Below are 22,243 nucleotides of genomic sequence, written 5' to 3'. Positions count from 1 at the left end.
CTCCTCGCGTGCATATGGACATGATGGACTTCAGCTGTTTATTTTTTTGTCTAGCACAGCGGCCACATGCTGTTGAGAATCCGGTCACGTTTCTGCCTGATCGTGCAGAAACGGCTCTCGAGAAATTACATAAACTTAGATGGTCGAGGATGGAAGCAAATTAGGGATCGTGGGCACATTTTAATGCAACGAAACACATACACATCTTTAGGACTAATATTTCTAAGATGGTTTTCCTAATCATGCAGCTAGGGAATGGATATATGAACAGCTCTCCACTGACTACTCACTTATCTTTCTTTGTCAGTGCTGCTATTAGTTTTCGGGTTTTAGCAGGAGCTCCTCCTGAGGTCCAAAGGTCAAGCTTCATGATTCTTCTCTCCTAATTGGCTCCGGTTTCCCATTGTTTGTTTCAGGCGGTCTTGACCCTCCACCCCTGAGGGACTGAATCTAATTAAACCCCTCCGGAATTTGCTGAGAACCTCATGTCCTCGCTGACTGATGCAGCTTCATATGTAGATTTCCAGTTTGCCTTAGGCTACACGGTACTTTCCATGTACGTCTATTGATGAGCTGTCTGAGTCCAGCATTCTGCACCGGAGAAACTTTTAAAATGCATTGCTGCGGAATTTTATTGTTTAGATCTTTTATATGTGCAGCGCACCTCAGATCTATTCCAACAAAACCTAATTTAACTGTGCAGCGTGCTGAGTCGTGTAAAACTTAATAACCTTTCGCACCTTCCTGTGCATCAACTGTGGCCCTCCGCTCTCTCGTCAGTCGAGAGCAGCTTCCTGCCCGGCAGATGCTCCGAGCTCTGCTCCGTCGGGGGTGGAGGTGGTGGGGGGAAAAAGAGGAAGCGCAAGGCTGCCCCGCTCTAATCAGAGAACCACAGGCGAATGGATGAGGATTAATTAAAACTGAACGTGAGGTTGAGCCCCAATCCAGCATCGCCTAGCGAAAAAAAGGAGAATTCAAAGCATCCTGAAAATCTGCTTACGGTCTGTGGACTGTGAGAAAACAGGCTCAGCGTTGTGAGGGGAAAATCCCTAATTGCCACATCTTCAACATGAGGGGATACTTTATTACAACCTCTGCTACAGTTTGTGTTGTGGAAGTGAAATAAACATCCCAGTTCGGTTAAATCCACGCACTGATAGATGAATAAATCCAGAGACTGCTTATTAAATTGTTTATTAAACTCCCTAACCACTAATATATCTACCAACCTAAAGGAACAAGCCATGAAGGCTCCAAAATACTCTAAATAATGTCCTGTCAGACCGCCCATTACATTTTAATATTGCCTGAGAAAATCTGGGATTTTGTGGCATCATAGCCAAAAAAACAAACAAACAAATGGTGCCACATACCGAGGAGCCAGTGAGCACAGCAGCAAGCCATGAGTTCTTTATTTTTTTTTACATTTTCAGAGGCACGTCTGCACGACTCAGTGAAGTAATTACAGAGGTATTTGTTTGCTATGAATTGTGTAACTTCCATCCCTCTGTTGTTTGAAACAGAACCAGTCCTGATAAAAAAACAACCTTTAGCTGTCTGAAGAGTTTAAATTCGTCTTTTATGACGTGAATTTAGTTTAAATTCTGTCCAGCTCCACACGCAGCCTCGGTTTTGGATGTCATCGCTCACCTTGGTCTCTGTTTCGCCTCTCTGAGGTGTGCTCGTCTGTTCCTTCTGCTCATGAATGGAGCTCTGACAGGCACACATGCTTAAATCCAGAGGGGAGGTCTCTTTGGATGGGTGACTTTGGATTTTAGGCTGGGATGCATTCACTGTGAAAATGTTTCTGGACCCGTTTGAAACAGCTCGATGCTTGAATAGCTCGGCGTAGTTCGGCGACAGCCTCGGAGGTACGTGTGCTCCCGTTCGGTGGCTGTGCTGGGGCTAAAAACCAACGGAGGAGTGATGAACCTCGATGTAGCAAAGGGGGGCTTCAATGCACAGGGAACATTTGAAATGTTTCTCGGAAACATCCCTGAGATTTATTTGGAGAGCGCACACATCAGTGCATCCGTTCGACTGATCAGTGATAACCAATGCTTTGGAACAGCAGCTTTAATCCACAAGTTTATGTTCAATATATATTTTTTAGTATTGGAATCGAGAGGTTCTTAAAATAAATGCAGCTAAGATTTCATAAAGGGCAAGTCGAGTCTGCAGAGAGAATTTCAGGTCGACAGTTTTATAATAGGGAGCATTGAACGTTTTTGGACAACAAGAATAGTTTGAGGAAAAATAAGTTCAGGATTAAAGGCACAAAAACTTCTTCAGTCATCAACTGATGTTAAAATAGTGAGAGCTGCTTCTGACTTTGTGACTTCCAGAGATCCGACAATTGGTCAAATGTGCAGAAGTGAGAAAGTCTGCAGGATTTGAACTTTACTCTTAAGCTCGTTTTTCATTCTGGATCCTGGCCCGAACCCAAATGAAACCAGAATGTTAGATGATGATTAAACACAGAAGTTTAGATCATCAGAGCAACAAATGGAAGCGAGTCCGTGTGTTGCATTGATCTACATTTTCTATTACCGTTAGTTATTTGTGTAATTTTGAGATTTCTTGACACCGTTGTTATGGAATTATCTGTCCTTTGGTTACACAGGGTCACACATGGGCCTTGAGGTCATGGACAGTGACAGCACTAAATCATATCAGAGAAGACTCTTTGGTATTCAAGGTCGCTGTTTGGATTGCTAGAGGACAGAATCGTGTCCACGCCTTTCCATTTTCCTCGCCCAAGCTTCAGTAGACTTTTTCGACAGAGACATCTTGGACCTCTAACTGAACTGACCATTGATGGAAAGAATTCTCCACAACAATGGTTACACCATGCTTTGGCATTGGTATGGCATAACCTCGTCCCCTAGTTGCACCGCCCAGAAATGTAACTACACATTGCAGCAACACAGACGGCGACAAAAAGCTTCTGCAAAAGTTAATTTGTTTGTCCATCCTTCCATTTATTGTTAGTCCATCGTCTTGCTGCTGTCTTTTGATGTATGATTCTTCCTCTCTGACTTCGGTACGTCCATGTAGTCGTTCAGCACGACCCTCCACCTCCATACCTGCACCCAGTCTGAGCAGATTCATCATTTCATCAGCCATCAGCCTTTAGCAGAGTCATCTGCAACCACCACCAGCGTTTGGACACCATGGGGAGATTTATGTAAGACTTAATCATCACATATCGTATATTATAATAAACAATTATCTTTATTTCATTCACTTGTCTCTCCTGACTGAACTGTGATAGGTCAGCTTGGTGTGTGTGTGTGTGTGTGTGTGTGTGTGGATTGTCTGAGAACAGGAGGTGACCTTGGATGTATTAAGAGGCGACTCATGCAAAACCCAGTTGAGTTAATAACGCTGTCTGAGAATCCCTCTTCCACAGACATGTGCGTGCACACATGAGACATGTCCTCGTCCGTCCCCTCGTATTCCCTCGTCCTTTGTCATTTAAAAACAAACACGGTGAAGAAAAGAAAAGACAGGCTGAGACGACGGAGGGGGAGTTTCAGCTTCAGTCGCCATTGTTTGAAGTACACGAAGGAACTCGGCGCTGGCTGTGTTATTCAGAGAGCAACGCAGATACATCATCGCACAAATATAAATGCAAACAACGCAGGTCATAACTATGAATCAGACGTTACTCTCTAGACAATAATACAGCTAAAAGAGCGGCAGTGATTAGACTCACAAAATGCATCTCCACTGTTCGGCTGTTCTGCTGTGCACGACTTCTCATGTGCACCATCATGCACAATGCACACGTTTAAATATAACAGGACACAACAGATTTGCTGTCGGTCCTCACAGTGAAACGTACAAATGTGTGTGTCTGTTTGTGCATGTGCAACGTGGGGTCCATGTTAAGCAGGTGTGTTCTCAGGCTGCAGTGAAGAGCGTCTCTGTTCTGAGAAGACAGACAGAGACAGAGACAGAGACAGAGAAGGTCAGTCCACAGAGAGAAGCTAAACTACGCGAGTCACACTTTGTTCTGAACTGATTCAGAACCGAGCTGGTAAACAACAGCTGTACACTGTCGGCCTTGTTCGTCCGCATGCTCGATGATCCTGGTTTAAAAGCTTCATTTCCTCACAAGATGGCTGACCTGAGTTCAGCTGAGCTGAGAAGTATGATGGATTGTCACCAGAGCCATTAAAGGTTAAGGGATTTTTTTAGTTTTTTCAGATTGCATTTGGGAGCCTTGTTAGTGAGACTGTGTTTGTACATTAGTGTTTGTTTCAGGAGGAGGAGGAGGGTGGAGTGCTTCTACGCCTCTACTACAGAGCCGGGCCTACTCATCTTTATCGTATCCAGCTGTTGTTCAATCCGGCGATTTGGCTGACCCGCGCATATCTGCCCGTCTCTCCCCCTCCAAGCTGTGATAGTAATGTACTGTCCTGGAAAGCTGCCAGCACTCACTCACTCAGTGTGCTGGATAAAAAAAAAAACAATAAATAAATAAATAAATAAATAAAAAATCACAAATCCCCTTAGAGCTGACAGCTTGGGGATTTTGCCACCCATATTATTATTATTTGCACGTCTCCAGCGCCCTGGATGTGTTCGAACAGTTACTTTGTTGACAAAAAGCTGCTTTCATGCACATCAGCCTGTTGGGACTGCAGCCGGGCTCACATTAAAGCAACACTCTATTATTCTTCTGCTAAGAGAAAACAGCTCCTCTCTTACAGTCTATTTTCCCATAGCAAGAAACATGATCTAAATGATATCTGTTTATGATTACAGCCAAACATCAACCAGCTGATATCACTGCCTAGTCCAGCAGCAGTCAGCCCAGCTCGGCGTCTGTCTTTCAGCCTTTTATTTCACCAAGCTCTCACCAACCACTAAAAGTCAGTCCCACATTTACTCTTCTTGCTCGCTCACTCTCTCCCTTTCTCTTCTTAGCGTCCTCTTCAGCCTCTTCACCTCTGAGGCTGCTGAGCCTGGTTACATTGCCTGCTTGCCAAGCTCCTGTTCTGGCACGACACCGGCTCTGTTCCACGTTACTATTCGCCTGCACTAACTCACAGTCTGCACAGCCCGGCTAACAAACTGAGTTTGCAGCAGTTACACAGTGGAAGAACAGATGTACAGGGGGAGACAGCATCCACCTGATTACAGCGTAGTTATTTTAAAGTTCCTTTAACAGAAAAGTAGAATTCGCTAAGACAGAAGTAAAGTCTGAAATGTAAACGCAGTAAGTCTTGATGTGTGTGTCTCTAAAATGTAGCATTATGTGAACTTTTATTACATAACAAAAGCTATTATGAAGAGTCGGTGGATGACCAAAGTTCACAAAGATGCAGCATCGTAATCCATCCAACAGTCGTGGAGATGTTTCATCGTGGTGGTGGGAGAGGAAAAGTCAGAGATTCATCCTCTGGGGATCAACGTCTGAACAAAATGTAATGGAGATGAAAATCCAGCCTGGACTGAGGGGGTGGACTGAACCAAGCGTTCATTCCTTTACATTAAAGAACTGTAGGCGACAGATGCAACGTCTGAAACCATGCACCGAACTGTAAAAAGTTCAAAAGTTGCCAGAAATAATAAAAACAGGACAGATTACAAGAATATCTTTTTTTTGTTTCCTTTGTTGCTTCTGCATAATATGCAAGTTTTTAAATTTCAATCTGCTGCCAGCTCTGTCAGCTGAGTGATGCATTACATTTTTATATGCAAACCTTGATGTTGTGCAAAGTTATCAAATAAGTGCAGCTGAGTCACTTTTTAAATTGAAATAAAATCATGCAAACTGCAAAAGTCCAACGTTTGATTAAATGATGTCTCATTGACTGAGAGTGGTTATTACTTTGATCCATCTTAGTGTCACACAGATAACGAAAGTAACGCGTTACACTACTCGTTACATGGGGATTTAAAGGCATTGACACATGGCGCTGATCCAGCCCTGAGATGTGTGTGACTTAGGTCCAGCTGAGCGGAGGGATGGAGCATCGGAGGGCGCAGCAGCATCAGCAGATCCGCGGCGGGCACCGAGCGCAGAGCAGCATCACGGCGCACAACAAGAAGGAGACGCGACCTAAATTATTTCAGTGAAGCGTAATTATCCCGAAACTCCCCCGAGGTGTGAAGGGAAATTAATGAAGAAAGGAGGGCGAGGTGAAAATGCGAGACTGTGATGTGTGACAGATGTTGGAAAAGTCTGGTTTGGATGTAGAGAGGAGAGGAAGAAGAAGAAGAGGAGGAGGAGAAACTGTCCTGAGAGGAGATGAACACGTTTTTCTGTCGGATACGGACGTTAACGAGGTGGAAGCGATGGTTCCTGCACTGAAAGCTTCAGCCGGTGAGTTTATTCCAACAAAACTCAAAGACTTTTCACATTTTCACTTGTTGTTCAACCTGAAAGCAGATTTAATATCCCTGCATCAGTTTATAATTCACTGCCTCTGAATCTAAAATCTTTATATCTCTGCCACTGATTTCTATATTATTACTACAGAGATTTATTGTGCTGATTCTAGCTTTATCAAACATTATTTATTATTATGGAACCACTATAATAATAATCCTTAAATGTCTGTTTGGATGCTGCCAGTGCCAGAGCGATATGTGCTTGTATTTAAAGCAGTCAGTTTCTGTTCTTTGTGTTCAATCATCTAAAATGCATCAAGACTTTTCCTCTTAAATCATATTTTCACAAACAACTTTAAAATGAAATGAAGCCTCATTGTGATTGATCTGCTGTCATACATACAAAAATATGACCTGACTTCAACGTTCAGTCATTGCTCTAATGTTCTATATCTCTCCAATATTAAATCCTATTATAAAAACGGCCATAAAACTAGCACACACTAGTAATTATTGTTAGTAAGTTTCATACTGACCCAAATTAATATTTCATTCGCTGTGTTTTTATTAAATCTGTTGAATCCCGGGTAGAAAATGTGTCATTACTGCTTTATTATTCAGCCTAGTTGCTTTTGCTGTTTGTGTAAATCTGTCGCCTTCTTCTTCTTCTTGTTTTTGCCGAGTGTCCATGTGAACAGTAATCCTCAGAAGAGTTTGTTCCATAAACCTAAAACGGGCCACAGCAGACTGTTTTAACTGCGTTTCAGCAGGATTACAGGCATCAGTTCTGCAGCCTGGTTCCCCCCTCCACTGTGTTATGTTTTGTGTTTTCTGAAATCAAGAAGCTCTGACTCTAATCGAGCCGCCGTTTGTCAGAAACTTCTCCTCGCGTTAGATTTGATTATCATCCCACCTGCAGTCTGATGTAAACCCGGGTCAGCGTTTCAGCGAGGGCGCAGAGGTGAAGTCAGACCAGCAGCGGACTCTCTGTCCTTCCCCTCCTGTCATAATGAGGACACACATCACATCGGTTGCAATGTGGCCCAGGAGGAGCAGATCACCATCAAGGGAGAACCAAGGATTTGACGCTTGGGATTCTGCCAAATGGGCAATTTAATCAGAGGGCATTTTATGCACAGGAAGTATGTCAGTCTCCTTGTTAGGGAATGATTTATCTGGACTGTTATATTGGGCAGCTGCTCCAGACCTCAATTGATTGCCGCAGGCAAAGAAGTATATGACAAGTGTTTAACTAGTTTCTTTGCTTTGCCTCCGTGGCCTCGGTGGTTGAAATATGTAGACAGGCACTGAAGTTCTTTGTGTTTATGTGGCGCCTGCAGGGTTACGCTGATGTGGTGATTTGATTGTAATGACCTGCACAGTTCTGACGGGGTGACGTGGATCCTACAAGAAGAAAGAGTTATATAAATATGTTAAAGAATTCAATTACCACGGCACCGGTTTGTTTTTGCTCCCAGATCTTTGAAATTTTCCTCCCATCCCCGTGAAGATTAAGTGAGAGCTCAGAAGATATCCAAGGAGCACAGTAACAAACATGACCTTCACCCATTTTGCCCTGGTTGGTTCCAGAAAGGTTTTTGTAAATGTCCTGATCAATATTTCGGTTTTCACACACAGTATGAATTTATTTTATTGGTCCTCTTGTGTCCGTGTTTGTGTTTGTGGAGGGTTTGGTTGTCAGGAATCCTCATCTCTTGAGCAAGGCTACAATATGTGTGAATAAGCAACAACTACTGCAACTACTATCTTATTAAAACAACAAATACTAACACTACTGTCCTCATCACTATAGAGGAAAAACTGCTCTGCATCTTCTGGCAGCAGAAAACAGTTTGTGGTTAAATTACTCAAATACTGTGTTCGAAAGCAACCAAGCAGCATATTTGAGAACATGTAAATTCAGTTTATACCTCTTGAAATAATAAATCAGAAAATAAGGTAGTTTTAAGGTGGAAATATTTAAAAACAACTAACATTAATTCAACATTTATTTCCATATGAAGTACTAAAGATTTCAAGTGAAATCAGCCACTTGAAGACCGTTTGTCTTCATGTTTAATCTATTCCAGAAGCATTGATGACTGCAGCTTGAAAATAATGTTTTAAAAAATAAATATATACCTGCCTTCAAAAAGCCATATGCTGCTTGTACACTTTGTCACTGCGGCTTTGATTTCTTTCCAACAGCAGCACCTTAATACCAGGCTTTGCCAAAGATGTTGGCGAGCTGTCAGGGGAAGATGAATTTGAGCCCAGAACAATGCATCAGCACATACCCGCCATGTTTTCAGTCTTAATGGCCACGAGATTACACTTGTCCACTAGTTCTTTTTGATTCTCGCGAAGGATAACCGTCTGCAATTTGTGGTGCGCAGCACTTTCGAACCCAAGCAATATTCAGGCCACACAGTCATTTGAAGTCTTTTTTGTAGATGAATAAAAAGATCAGATGTTCACTGCGAGCGGAGGCATGAATGAGGACTTGAATGCCACAGGCCCGGGGCTTGTGTCAGCAGCAGCAGCCTTGAAAAACATCTTTATATTAGAGAGTTTCTTTCATGCCAAGTTTCCTTTTCCAAGATGCATTCAGCTGTTTTTCATTGTGTTGGCTTACTGTCTCATGTTGTCTACACAATCAGCTTTAAAAGAATTCTTTATTTTCTCAATAGCTCCATAGTCCCTAATAGTCTAATAGCCCCCCTGAAGGGTTAGAGAGACCTATAATAGAAAAACATATTAGATATTCATATCATGCATGCTCAGTGCCGTGGTCCTTGTACAAAGGCGACACAGAAGAGGACCCAAATGCAGATGTCACAAGGCAGAGCAGGTTGAGTTAAAATGTAACTGAGCAAGCTGAAGGTTTTCAGGAAGCCAGGCCACAGTCACCCTAAATTAAAGAGGTAAAGTGGCTGGTGTTAAATGAAAAACAAGGAATAGGTGTGGCAGGTACAGTAGGAACTAGGTGTTAAACTCTGGGAGCATCTGGTGGACAGGTTGTGAATGACCAGGTCTGCAAAGAAGAATGGGCGAGTAGTCGCTTGAGAAACTACTCTCCCCATAGATAACGTGTATGTGTGTGCACATGGGATGTTGTTTCTCCGCTGTCCTTGGCTTCAAAGCTCACGAGGATTGATTTCCTTTAGGTGGTGCTGTTCTTGGTGACCATCTGTCAAGGCGTTGTCTGTTGAGTCATCAAACCACGAGACAATGGAAGATTATTTATATGTTTTAAATACAGAGATAATTGCTTCACATAAGGTGAAGAACAACATTTAAAAGGACTCACTGTGCCTCCTTTCATACCCTTTGGAGGCCATTCAGTTGTACTGACTCAGAAACCGCCAGCTTCTGTGTTAAACAATGAATCCCTCCAAGGACAGACTGTAAACAAATGTATCCTCATCCACTTTAGCCTTTAGATCTTTAGAAAATATGAAGCGGCTCTTCCCAGGAACAATTAACTCCTTGACAACTTCCCCATTTCTTCCTCTATTCATTCCAGACAAATTGCTCTTACTGCTATTGGAACCATCGCTTTTCTGTTCAGCAGCCGAGGACATCACATATAAAAGCCCACCATTAACTGGCTGCATGCTCAATAATAATTCCATTTCCATGTGTCCATTTTCTGTACACATTTAGCCAAGGTCATGAGGACTGGAGCCTATTTCGAATGCAGCGGGAAAGAGGCAGGCTGGTCCCCGGAGAGCTGGTCAGTCCTTCACAGGGCTCCATGATAAATTATTAAAACAATGACTGAAAGTAATTGATATGAGAATGTCACAATTATGTAATCAGGTGGTGTAGAGATCATGATGAGGTTTAATGATCTTTCGTGGCACGCCAGCAGCTCCAGCTGTGGGAGCAAAAGGTTTTTTCTGAAGGTCTAAAGATAGATGGTGTGTCTTTAAAGAAACATTCTGCAGATTTGTGGGAAAATTGATGAATTGATGATTTTTAAAAACAAAACGGATGCAGCAGCACCCTGTATATCATCTTTATTCCACACTTTCGTCAACAATGCAACTCGACTGCTTGATAGTTGTTCTAATGTAACCTTGAGCTGTTCGCATCAAGCAAATTGACTTCGAGAAGAAGTCAGGATGATTCTTTCTTGTACAAACCATTAGACTTTAGACTTTAGATTGGGTTAATGAAGCATAAACCAATTCGTTTCAGTTTCCCAAACTTACAAACATTTATTTTTAGAGCACTCACATGGGTTGGCATGAGCAGACGTATCGTTGCTGTGTTTAACTTCAGTTTAACATCATGCATGTTTTTAGAACAACCCTGTGACGTTTGCACATGGAAGGTTAAATGCACGAAGAGTCTCAGTCACTGAGGGAGGCACGGTGTTTTATTCAGCTCAGCTATTTTATTGTTGAAGATATTTCATGTAAGAGGCCGCCTCCTCTGTTCTCCTGAGTTGTGGGGGGACATCGATGTATCACCTACAAAATGCCTGGGACTCCTTGACTTTGATGTAGCACCTCTGGACCCTTGTTAAGTTACTTTGCTGTCACGTAAAAATTACCAACCTTTATATAAAACTTTAACTGTTTCGGGCAACATATGTGCGATACAGTCAGTGATGAGAAAACTCTTTGAAAGTCGAGGTTGCTCAAAGACAGTGTGTGTGACCTGCCAGTTACAGGAAGCTTCCCGTCCCTCCCACACATGTACAGCACTGGCACCCTTGTTTTGCGCCTTTGCACCACCATGTCTGGCTCAGGCTCAGTTGGAAACCAGGTGGGATTGTTGATCGGCTCTGTAAGATTAGCATGTGGGCCGGTAAAGTGTGCCAAAGCTCCACCTGCACACTAGTGAGAGGAGATTACGGAGCTGATTCTGTGAAATATTACTGCTTTCTATCCTCTTTTGTTCTCAAGCTTATAACCTACCTCATATCCTCTCAACCTGCAGAACTAGAAACTTGTAAAGCTTCGGAAAGCCCCCACAAAGCTTTTCTTCGACAGAACTTAAAGCTTTTGGTAGGAAAAGTCGATTTGGAGAAGTGTGACAGAGAATATTTTACTGAACAGGGCTGTTTCTAGCTGTTTGGGGGCCCTATGTAAGAAGCTATTTGGGGGGCCCATTTTTTGGGGTATCCCAGCTGACATGCTACTTAAATATATTGAGGCTAAACTTGCATCTTGGGGGCCCCCTGGTGGCATCCGCATAGTCCGCACACTTACTTGATATTTCTTCCTTTCCTTACATCTTTCTTTTTTTTGTATCCATACTTTTATCTGTTTACCTTTGTTTCCATACTTCTATCCCCACTTTCTTATTGCTTACACCACTCTGTTTCTTATCATGTTTTCTTTCCCTTATTTTCTCCGCCTTCTTGCCAATGCACCTCCTTGTTTTGTCCTTATTTCATGCTTACCTATTTCTTTCTTACTCGTCCTCCTTTTCCTTCGTTTTGCTTCATGTTCTCTCTCTTTTTTTTTACCTTCTTGCTTCACCCTGTTTCTCATTATTGTTCCGTTCCCTTGTTGTTGCACTGTGTTTTCACATTGTTTGCTTTCTCTTTTGTTTCCTTCAGTCATCTGAAACATGTTCTCTGCACCTCTGCTTCCTTTACTTTGGATATTTTTACTTTTTTATTTGTTTGATAAGTAAAGTTTGCCATTTTACACAAGGATCTGAGTACTTTTTTCCTGATTTTTAGTTTTACGTTTGATATTTCTCAACAACCAGTGACACCGACAGTCTACTGTCCCACATTTCATGTGGAGTTGATTGTCTACAGTCGGTATGTACGTTGGCCTGATGTAGTCTGAGCCGTGTTTGACCTCTTCCAGGTAAAGAGCCCATCAGTCAGCTCCTCTTTAATGTGTGACCTCCCCTCATCCCTCCGATGTACATGGACGGATCCGACGCATCGCCGCTGTTAGCTGAGACGACCTAATTTGTCACATCACATAGGCACTGCACTGAGACTAATTCCCTTCCCTCATTTATTTGTGCTATTATTAATATTGCAGACGGCGCACTTTGCACAACGCCGCACAGAGTCTTAACTCTCTCCTCGTCAGAATGAGGAATTACAGCAGAGTGATTTACCCAACGCGTAGTCTGGAACAAGAGTGAATCTGTCACTGTGACCCACTTCCACCACACGATGCATGGGTGTAAATACTCAAACACACTCATACTCAATGCATCTTTTCACATGCAAACAATCTTTTTTCATTTCAATCATGTTTTGGTATTTTGTTTGTGTAACTACTTCTTGGTTGCCAAGTTGCATGACAAGAAAAAGGACAAAAACAATGATTAATAATCTGACAAAACAATTAAATATAAATAAGATAATATATATAATATATCACAGACAGCAACAGGTAATAGCAACAAAGAGAAGAGAAAATCCACCCACACTTTGAAAGAACCTTGCATACCTCCCACACACAAACAAACACACACTGCCAGAGAATATTAAAATGCTTTCAGGTCACTTCTGAATGTGGACACTGTTGTTTGTCGTTTGCAGTTTGTTCCGAGTAAAATAAAAACTTCCTGAGTAAAAAAACTTCAAACGGGCTGCATAAGAGAACCACACAATCCAAACATTCAGACGGAATAAATCTGTTTCAATGGTAGGCACAGAGGCAAACAATTAATATAATCCTATTTGTCACAGACACAAGCTCGCAGCCACACTCACACACTTTCCTTATCGCCCCCACACACCACCACACACAATTTCCAACGATGCAACCAGGCAAACACGCCCTTTTTTTTCAGTGATATTAGTATTCATGGGTTTTTTATTTCCCTCACAGCCTTTTTGAAAAAGTGAACAAATTAAAAAAATGCCTGCTTGACCTCCGACGCACGATGCTGTGAAAATCTTCGTGCAGCGAGCACAAATATTACGTAACATAGACAGAATATATGAAAGTTACGCTCCCCCACCACAAACTGAATTATATAGCATGTAAACTAATCATATATATATATAAAAAACTGTATAATCAATATCAATACTTAGAAAGTTATGATATGTTTTTACCAGCTAGCTGCTGTTTCCAGTCCATTAACATTTGCTTGAGAAGCATGTTTTCATTATTAATTATTGTAATATTAACATTAATGAAGCTGAAACTAATAAACTATGTAAATCATTAAAGTCAATCATATAATTTGAGACTGAAACAATATAAACTATATTTGATTGTGCATCATTCCCAAAAAACAACACAAAAAACTCAAGACTCATTTCCACCGGCAGTCTTTGATTGACAACTGAGAGTTGGTCATATTTCGCGGCGTGCTGCAAAATGAAGAATGTCACCCTGTAAGTCCTACGAGTGCTGAGTAAGAAATCAAGTCAGCACAGCTGGAGTTTTCAACCAGTAGCACCGAAATTTCAGTCGGAGCTTTGCAGAGAGAGTTTCCAGGTCTGTGAATTGAACATGGAAGTTTCTTAAACCTGCAAACCTGTTTCTCCTACCTGCTCCATGCTGCAACAATATGGCCTGATTGTATGAAGTCTTACGGAGAAACTTCCCCCATTGATTTATTACCTCAGTAAACAGTTTCCTCATGAGTTTATGGTCTCAATCTCTTCTTCAATGCACCATGATGTTCATTTCATAAGTTATGTTCCCACTTTGAGTAAACTAGTAGTAAGGTTAGCAGGGTATGCTTCCAGGCTCACAGGTCAAACTGTAAAACTATTTTCAGAAACATATTTAAGATTACTGTTTAGCTGTAAAACATTTGTGACCACGGGGGCCACCGTTTCCTTCAGCTTCTTGCTTTTATCCAGATTTGGTCCCTCTTGGCTCCAAAAAAAAAACCCAAGATGGCAACATCTCTGATGCCAAACTCTAAAAACAGATGGGTGATGTCACAGCAGAGAGCTGTTGATGAAGCTAGTTAGATTATCTTGCTAATTTTAGCACTAATTCCCCCTGGACGTTACTTTCTATTCACGATATTTCAACACCTGCTGACTCACAGCTCTGCACGCGCACTTCTGTTTTCCATCCTTCACTGTAGAGAGAAGAAGTCGAGCCAGCATCTAGTTGTTGGGTTGTCCACCGTGATTCAATAATAGACTCCTGTCGTCGTTTCCAGAGTTTCCAGTGTCCTCCCTTGCATTTTAAACATTTCGTTGAACATAGATGCAGCCCCTGATATGCTCTTGTTTACAAGCCCTTTCCCCCGATAAACCCAAAGAGGAAAGACTAGGGGACGTTTGTTTTATGCACTCGACAGCTGTTCTGCCAGAAAAACCTTTTAATATTTGCTGCTTGCATGCAGGAGGTCTCAGGGGCCGTCACACTGCAGCAGGTGCCAGAAGCTCATAAAAAACAACTCCTCCACCACCGCCACACACTCAAGCACATAGAAAACACACAAAAGAGCAAAGACACAACCTCACGGTCTGTGATCCCCCTCACTGTTGTTCTGTTCCATCCGCTTTAATTGGGGATTTGAGCCAGGCTCTTGTCTTTCTCACTCCGACGTGCTAAAAATAGCTCTTTGACAAGTGTCAGAAAACCCAGCCGGGATCAGACTGTACATTCTCTGTCAGATGGGCTGCTTGGCACGAGGCTTAAGACCTTCAAACTCAGAAGGAAACAAAGACTAGCACTCCGAGGCCCACGTTAAGTCATGTTCCTGTTTCATGTACCTGTTGCAAAGGAAGCGTCCACCTAAAATCTTCAATCTTGTTACAGTTTTTCCGCATTTTGCTGCTGGTCGCCAACTAAAAGGCAGAGACTGAATGTCAAGGAATGGCAGATGAGGTAATACTTAAAAGAGCCAAGCTCAAAGAGCTCAAAGCTAATGAAGCCATAATGCAGGAGAGGAGAGAAGAGTTCAGCTGAGAATCGCTGCCTCGTCTTTGCTTCTAGCTCTATAACAACGAGGCGATGATATGTTCGCTGTAGCACTTTGTTGATTATGATCCTGAGCAGAAATGCTCGTGTTAGCAGTTTGGTAAAACACTTAAAAATGTTCTGCCAGAGCTGAAATTAAACATTTCTGGTGAGAACATAACCGTAAAAACACCTTGTCCGACCATCGTCCACAACAAGAAACTTTGAGTTAGTTTGTAATTAGTTTGATTGTTTTTTAATTTCACGAATAGTGTGACTGACATAATCATTTCATAATCATAACCATTAGAGTAACATAAAGCAACTGTGGAAGACTAAATCTGTAGTCGGTGATGAAAGTCCTTATTTAACACCGGGTGGCAACTGTCCGCAGTTTGATGTAAGGCGATAAGGGCCTGAGCTCAGAGACTTGATGAGTTTTGTCTGATGACAGAGGAGAGAGAGGGAGTTTAAAATGAAGTGGGAGTTCACCCAAAAGATGCCTGAGCTCTGCCAAAGAATTGTCTGAAGAGAGTTTGGCTTCGATGGTGTTTGGATTTTGGCACTGGGAATGGTTTATTGGGAAAAGAGCTGATTGGCTTCAGGAGAGTGGATGTTAATTTGAGTTATGCAAAAAGGTTTTTGTTTTTGTTTGAGGAGCATCAAATAGTTTCAGACGGTGTAAGCGAATCCAAGAAACAAGCCGGTGGACCGAAATGATCAGCTAAGTAATATTCAGCTTGTTTCATAGACAGATTGTTTGTGTCTGTTGGAACTCATGACCGCTCTGTTTGTTGTACCGCTGGTCTGAAGCTGCATCATTAATAGAAACAACCAGTGGCTGTGCGTAATAGAAAATAGTTAGTGTAATTAACAAGTAACGCGACACTCATGTGACCACCCTCCGCGCAGGGTGACAAATAGATGACGGAATTACGGATCCATTTATTCTCTCACTTTCTAACTTGACGGACAGGGTCAGTCCTGGCTGTGACTCCGGGGGTCGCGACCTTTGGCTGGACTGTGGCTTTATGAGGAGGAGGGATCCTGATACGCGATTGGCTGGAGGGGCTCGGCTGCCTCGGATATCGAACACCTGCCATTCTGTGTCTCTCACAAGGTGGCTCAGGGGGGGATCAACACATTTAAATTGTGAGCCCCTCCCATGTATTACACACTGACTAAAGAGACTGATATAGCTGATGATTGACAATCTGTTTTGTTTGCATCCAAAGAGGAGGGAGGTTCAAAGGACATTAACTCTCAGTCATATAAGGCTTGAAATCAAGAATTATCTTGCAAAAACAACACAGACGATCACAGGCTGAAGTCCAGTATCGGTGTCTGGTGTGTCTGCACTCTGATATATATCGGTCCTGAGTCCTGGGAGTCTAGGAGCACAAGTGTTGGGTTGGGAGTCACCGCTTCCCACAGCCAGTATAAGAGCTGTTTGCATGAAGAGCAGGGATGAGACAGAAGACTGTTTAGCTCCGGGACTGTCGACAACTCTGCCACTCAGGGGAGAGGCTGCAGCGAGGGCGAGTCCACGCTATCTGATGCTGGACAACGAGAAGCTGCTGCTACAGTTTGGACTGGTAACTGGATCATTTTTCAAGTATTTTATGGAATATCTCTGCTTGATACGAAACATAACTTTGGGGGTTTTGAGTTTTCTGTTCAGTTGTGCGACGTGGTCGCTGCTGTGTGAGGAATTAATTATTAAGCTTGGTTACCTTTGTTGCACTGTAGCTGGACCCAGCGGTGGTTGTTGCAGATGGAAATACATAATTTACACCCAGCACCGGTTTATTCAACTGGCCAGGCCTGACATGGGCAGAATAATGTAATTATGTAATATTTCATTGCACAGCATTTCACATCAGTGGACCTCTTTTTTTTTCCTAATAGTATGCTTTCACTTTAATTCAGTATATTGTTTTCTAAAACTGGATTGTTCATTATTCAGACTCCTTGTTTTATTAAAGTACTTCACTCTAAACACGACGTATCTGGAAAAACTACTTAATTAATTTAGTATTTTATGTCCTGTCTTAAAACTGAACTGTTATGTTTCACATTCATATCAGTTGTTTAGAGCTCTATAGCCACAATTTAGTGAAGTAGTTTCTTTATTGAGTAAAACTTTATATAGAAAAACACATACAAACAAAATAAATACGAAAATACATGATTGAATCCTAGCAGGGATCTCTTTTCCAGGTCAAAGATACAATATAATATGTCTGTTACACTAAATTATTTGGTATATAAACTAATTCTGTTCAGTAAATATATATCGCCCTCACCCTGTTGCTGATCCGGCTACAGTTGGCATGTCTAAACCCAGATGCTTGGCCCAGGGGGCAAAGCTTTCATCCCACCGAGGCCTCGTCTGCTCCTCGTCATCGTTTTTAGGGCAGATCATATGTGGAGACTTTATACGGGTGTTAAGAACTGTTAATGGTACTTGGGTCTTCGGGAGGATTAAATATCCTGTGTAAAATAGTGAGATGTATTCTTTGATAATCAGTTAAGTGGGGGATTTTGTTGCGTGGGGTACAGAGATGTAGGCCGGTCTTATCAGCTGTGACATCTGCTTCATGCTGAGCACACTCTGCTACCAATAATGTGAATTTTATGTTGTCCTCGTCAGGATATCAAAAGACAAATATTAAAACAAACAGGAGAATGAATTATGAGACATAAGATGAGATAGTAAGAAATAGTGTCACCGTGCCTTGTCCTGGTCTTCATCGAGGGACTCTGGGGTGGATGAGTTTGATTTGACAAACCAGACTGAATTAATAGACACACTGAAAAATTCAAGAAACTATTTTGTTTTCCATCCTCATTGGTACTCTTCTCCACGAGACCAGCTGGTCCAAAATAAATCATTTCAAATCAGGGCAGGACCGCCTGCTCAGAAAGCTGTATTTTTTTTTTTTAATTAATCTAGTTTGTCCTGGTTTTCCATTAGCAGAAACACAAACAAGTTTAAGCATCAAGCAGAGGAGGTGGACGTTGTGTTTGTTTGGACACTGAGTTAACCGTTCGTTTTGTTTTTCTGTCTTTCTTTTCTGTCTCTAAAGGACATGTTATTGACGGGATCACATCTCTACAAAGGACTTAACTCGAGCCAGATTCAAACTTGATTGCCACTGGTTATGAAAATCTGCACTCCAAGATTAAAACGGTATGTCTAACTAACTGTATATACATGAATATTCTGTATTCACTGTCAGAAACATCAGCGCTAATGTCCTTATGTCTTTCTCTCTCCTCAGGCTGGGGGTAAGATGTTTGTGGAGTCAGTCGTCCGATGGGGGGCGTGGAGCATCCTGCTCCAGTTTGGACTGTGTGTATCTGCAGGAAGTTGTCCTCCACGCTGTGTGTGTCGACCCGAGGCTAAAGAAGTGATCTGCTCTGGCAAACATTTGAACTCGGTTCCAGAGGGCTTTTCCAGCGATGCCAGGCGTTTGGATTTATCCCACAATAAGATTAAGACTGTGGGGCGCCGCCAGTTCTCTGGCCTCCTGCAACTTCAAGAGCTGGATCTCAGTGATAATATAATCTCCATGATTGAGGTGGAGGCTTTCCAGGGCCTACAGAATCTCAGGACGCTTCGGATTAAGAATAACCGACTCAAGATCATCCCAGTCGGGGTGTTTTCTGGCCTTTCCAATCTGCGTTTTCTGGATCTGAGCCAGAATGAGATCCTGGTCTTCCTGGACTATACCTTCAAAGAAATGGTAAATCTTCAAACGTTAGATGCAGAAAAGAACGACTTGGTGTTCATCTCCCAGCGGGCTTTCTTTGGTCTGCAGAATCTGCAGGAGCTCAACATAGACCGCAGCAACCTGACATCCATTCCCACCGAGGCGTTGTCCCAGCTTCAGAGCCTGACACGTCTTCGCATGCTACGTCTCACCATTTCTACGCTGCCCAACAATGCTTTTCGACGACTCCACCGTCTACGTAACCTCCTGATTTCAAACTGGCCATCATTGGACACAATGGCTAGCAATAGCTTGATTGGTCTTAATCTGACCTCGCTTGTCATCAGCAGCTGCAACTTAAGTGTTATTCCTTACTCAGCACTTCGTCACCTGGTGTATTTGCGCTTCTTGGACTTGTCCTACAACCCCATCACTGTTATCCAAGGTAATATGCTAGGGGACCTCCTGAGACTTCAGGAGTTACACCTAGCAGGGGGGAGCCTGCTACGAATAGAGCCGGGGGCCTTTAGGGGACTGGCATACTTCCGCATGCTTAATGTGACATCCAATGAGCTCACTACTTTGGAGGAGAGCGTCTTCCACTCTGTGGGGAACCTTCAGGTGTTGCGGTTGGATGGGAATCCCCTAGCATGTGACTGCCGTCTCATTTGGGTGGTCCGCCGCAGATTGCGCTTGAACTTTGATGGACATCAGCCCACGTGTTCGTCTCCTGACGCGGTGAGACAGCGTGAATTCAGAGACTTCTCAGAGAAGGAGCTCCCGAGGCTGTTTACCTGCCGCCCTGCCCGCATCATGGACCGCAGGCCGCAGGAGGCGAGAGTAGAGGAGGGCAATACAGTTCTCTTCTCCTGTAAGGCCGATGGGGATCCATTCCCATCTATCACTTGGATCTCATCCCATAAGAATGTGGTTTCTCCAACGGGGCGAATCAGAGTTTTGCTCAATGGTACTCTAGAAGTGCGTTTTGCCCAAGTTCAGGACAGCGGCACATATCAGTGCTTGGCGAGCAATGCAGCCGGCAATGACAGCCTGACTGTTGGTCTGTATGTGAAGGGGCTCCCTCGTAACCGAACCATCCCTTACATAACAGAGGAGGGCTGGTCAGAGCCTTCAAACCCACAAGCTGCCAACTCCTCGGCTCAGATGGCCAAGCCATACCCGTTTGATGCAAAGACCCTGATCATCGCCACCACCATGGGCTTCCTGTCTTTCCTCAGCTCGGTGGCCATTTGTTTTGTCTTCATGTTCTTCTGGAGCCAGAGCAAAGGTCAGATCAAGCACACGGCAACTATTGACTTTGTTCCTCGATCTTCCATGGGTGGTGGAGGAGGCGACGGCGGTGACGGTGGCAGGTTTACTATGAAACTTATTTAAAAGGTCAAGGAAAAGCCTGGAGGGGGGGTGGTCTTTGGCATTGACTGTGAGTCCTTCTGCACTATGGACCTCCAGTTGGGACAGAGACCCTGATTCAAAGGCCTGTTTGGACACCAGTTTGTGGGGCTGATGCTGGCCCTCTTCTAATTTTATAGTGGAAAGTTACATCTCAAACACTTTGCTGTGTTATCTAACTTATGAATACATCATGACGCTGGAATAGAAAGATGTTAACAGATTGTAGGCGGAGCTGCCTCGTGATTGCTGTGTTTTGTTTTTCTAACTATTTCTTTGAATAGGCAAATGACCAAGTACTTACTTAGCACAGGTCTAATTGTTTTTTATGTAGCATGTAATTATAAAATAGTTTAAAGTGTCACAGATTTTGTGATTAACTCATGAAGAAAGTTTGCTGTTGGCACATTAAAGGTTTCTGCATTGTCAAAACATATCAGGTGCTTGTTTATCAGTCATTTACATTGTACAAGTGCGCTCAGCTTTATGTCTTCACTCGCCAGTACAAGCCAAGTAAACATTTGCCCTGTTGACCCCCCAGTCGCTATTTCTGCTTACCCACAGAGGATCATGTCAAAGACTGCCAACTCAGCAATGGCTGAAGACTTTAACATGTGATGATGTGACTACGAAAAGCTTTTGATACTTGCAATAACTATATGGAATAGACTAGCCAAATAATTTATAATTCCCAACTTTATTGTTAAATCTTTGACATTTTGGAGCTTTGCAGTACGTTGCAGGTATGCTGCAATAGAGATGCGCTTTCTGTTATAGGCACTGCTTATTTTAAATGATCGTGTAAAGATATTTATAGCATACCATAATGTACATAGGAATGTATCCTTTCCCATTTCATACTAAAAAGCAAGTTTCTCCAAAGTTTGTCCAAACTAGATCACTGTCTTTCTTTTATAACATTCTTTTATCATGTACTTATGTCAGATGATTCTTTGTTCCATCACTAAATGCTTTGATTTCTCCTTTTTATATTCAAGAAACCACTTTTTATTTTTATTTTTTAGCCATACAAAACACTGAAAACTATGTGCCTCAGTAACATTCTCACCATTGACAGAGAGAATGCTCACCCCATCATTGTTAACCTAACTAAATATTTAGGTCAAGGGTGTTTGTGTGTACTGGGGTTTATTCTGTCATTTAGTTCACTAGTTCTGGGGATTAATGTCACTCAAATATGACACTCACCTGTAGTAGTATAAACTGTGTAGATGCACTATGCAGAAAAAGCAATGCTTAAAAGAGGACGTGAATGATTCACACACATCTTGTTCTTTTTTCATTTCACTTTATTAAACGCCTGTATTTAAAACCGACTTGTGCGTATGTTGAATCGCTTCATGTAACGTTCATTCAAATCTTTGTCAACGCCTCAAGAATTATCGAGGCAGTGCTGCTGAGAGAAATGTGCAGTATAAGTTCAGAGGACGATACTCAAACCACTTCACCTTAGTGTGCTATTGTTTTGTCTGAGTTCATCTTAATTAATAAATATTTTTGGAATGTTATCAAATGGAGAAAATTAATGGATCCAATCATCTTAAAACCAGTTTCTGTCAACTTCATCTGCATCTGAGTCCATTGTTGGGAAATTGGCAAGAGGACATGTTTTCTTGCATAACCAAAAAGCACTTAATCTCCTGAGTGAGACAATTTGAGACAAAAAGTGCTGAACTTTTTGTGAGAAAACAAAGCTACATTTGGCCGTGAGCCACACAAATCTACGTTTGTCTTTTTCCCCAGTAAAGAGTAAAGATGATGATGATTGTTCCACGTCCCCGTAAATCATTTTAGACATTTACAGGCATTTCCTGTCTTCCTTGCAGCATATCCTTCATTGCTGACTCCCCGTTAAAAAACAGAATATTGCTCTTGGGGGTGATAAGC

The 22,243-nt window shown here is 42.5% G+C and overlaps 1 protein-coding gene across 2 annotated transcripts; it reads left to right on the top strand.

Annotated features, from left to right (window-relative positions):
- The first annotated feature begins 5,958 nt into the window (after positions 1–5,958).
- Positions 5,959–21,667, top strand: lingo4b (leucine rich repeat and Ig domain containing 4b). Of its 2 annotated transcripts, none has more exons than XM_019259754.2 (3): positions 5,959–6,337; positions 18,299–18,402; positions 18,494–21,667. In XM_019259754.2, the coding sequence occupies exon 3, from the start codon at positions 18,506–18,508 to the stop codon at positions 20,318–20,320; it is 1,815 nt and encodes a 604-aa protein (XP_019115299.1). In that variant the 5' UTR covers positions 5,959–6,337; positions 18,299–18,402; positions 18,494–18,505; the 3' UTR covers positions 20,321–21,667. The 2 variants fall into 2 exon arrangements, with proteins under 2 accessions (XP_019115299.1, XP_027142524.1); XM_027286723.1 differs by lacking the exon at positions 5,959–6,337 and adding an exon at positions 15,900–16,804.
- The last annotated feature ends 576 nt before the right edge of the window (positions 21,668–22,243 follow it).

The sequence above is a fragment of the Larimichthys crocea genome, chromosome XIII (assembly GCF_000972845.2).
Source record: "Larimichthys crocea isolate SSNF chromosome XIII, L_crocea_2.0, whole genome shotgun sequence".
Classification (NCBI taxonomy): domain Eukaryota; kingdom Metazoa; phylum Chordata; class Actinopteri; family Sciaenidae; genus Larimichthys; species Larimichthys crocea.
Note: the sequence above shows the minus strand (reverse complement) of the source record. Positions and strands in the feature narration are given on the sequence as shown.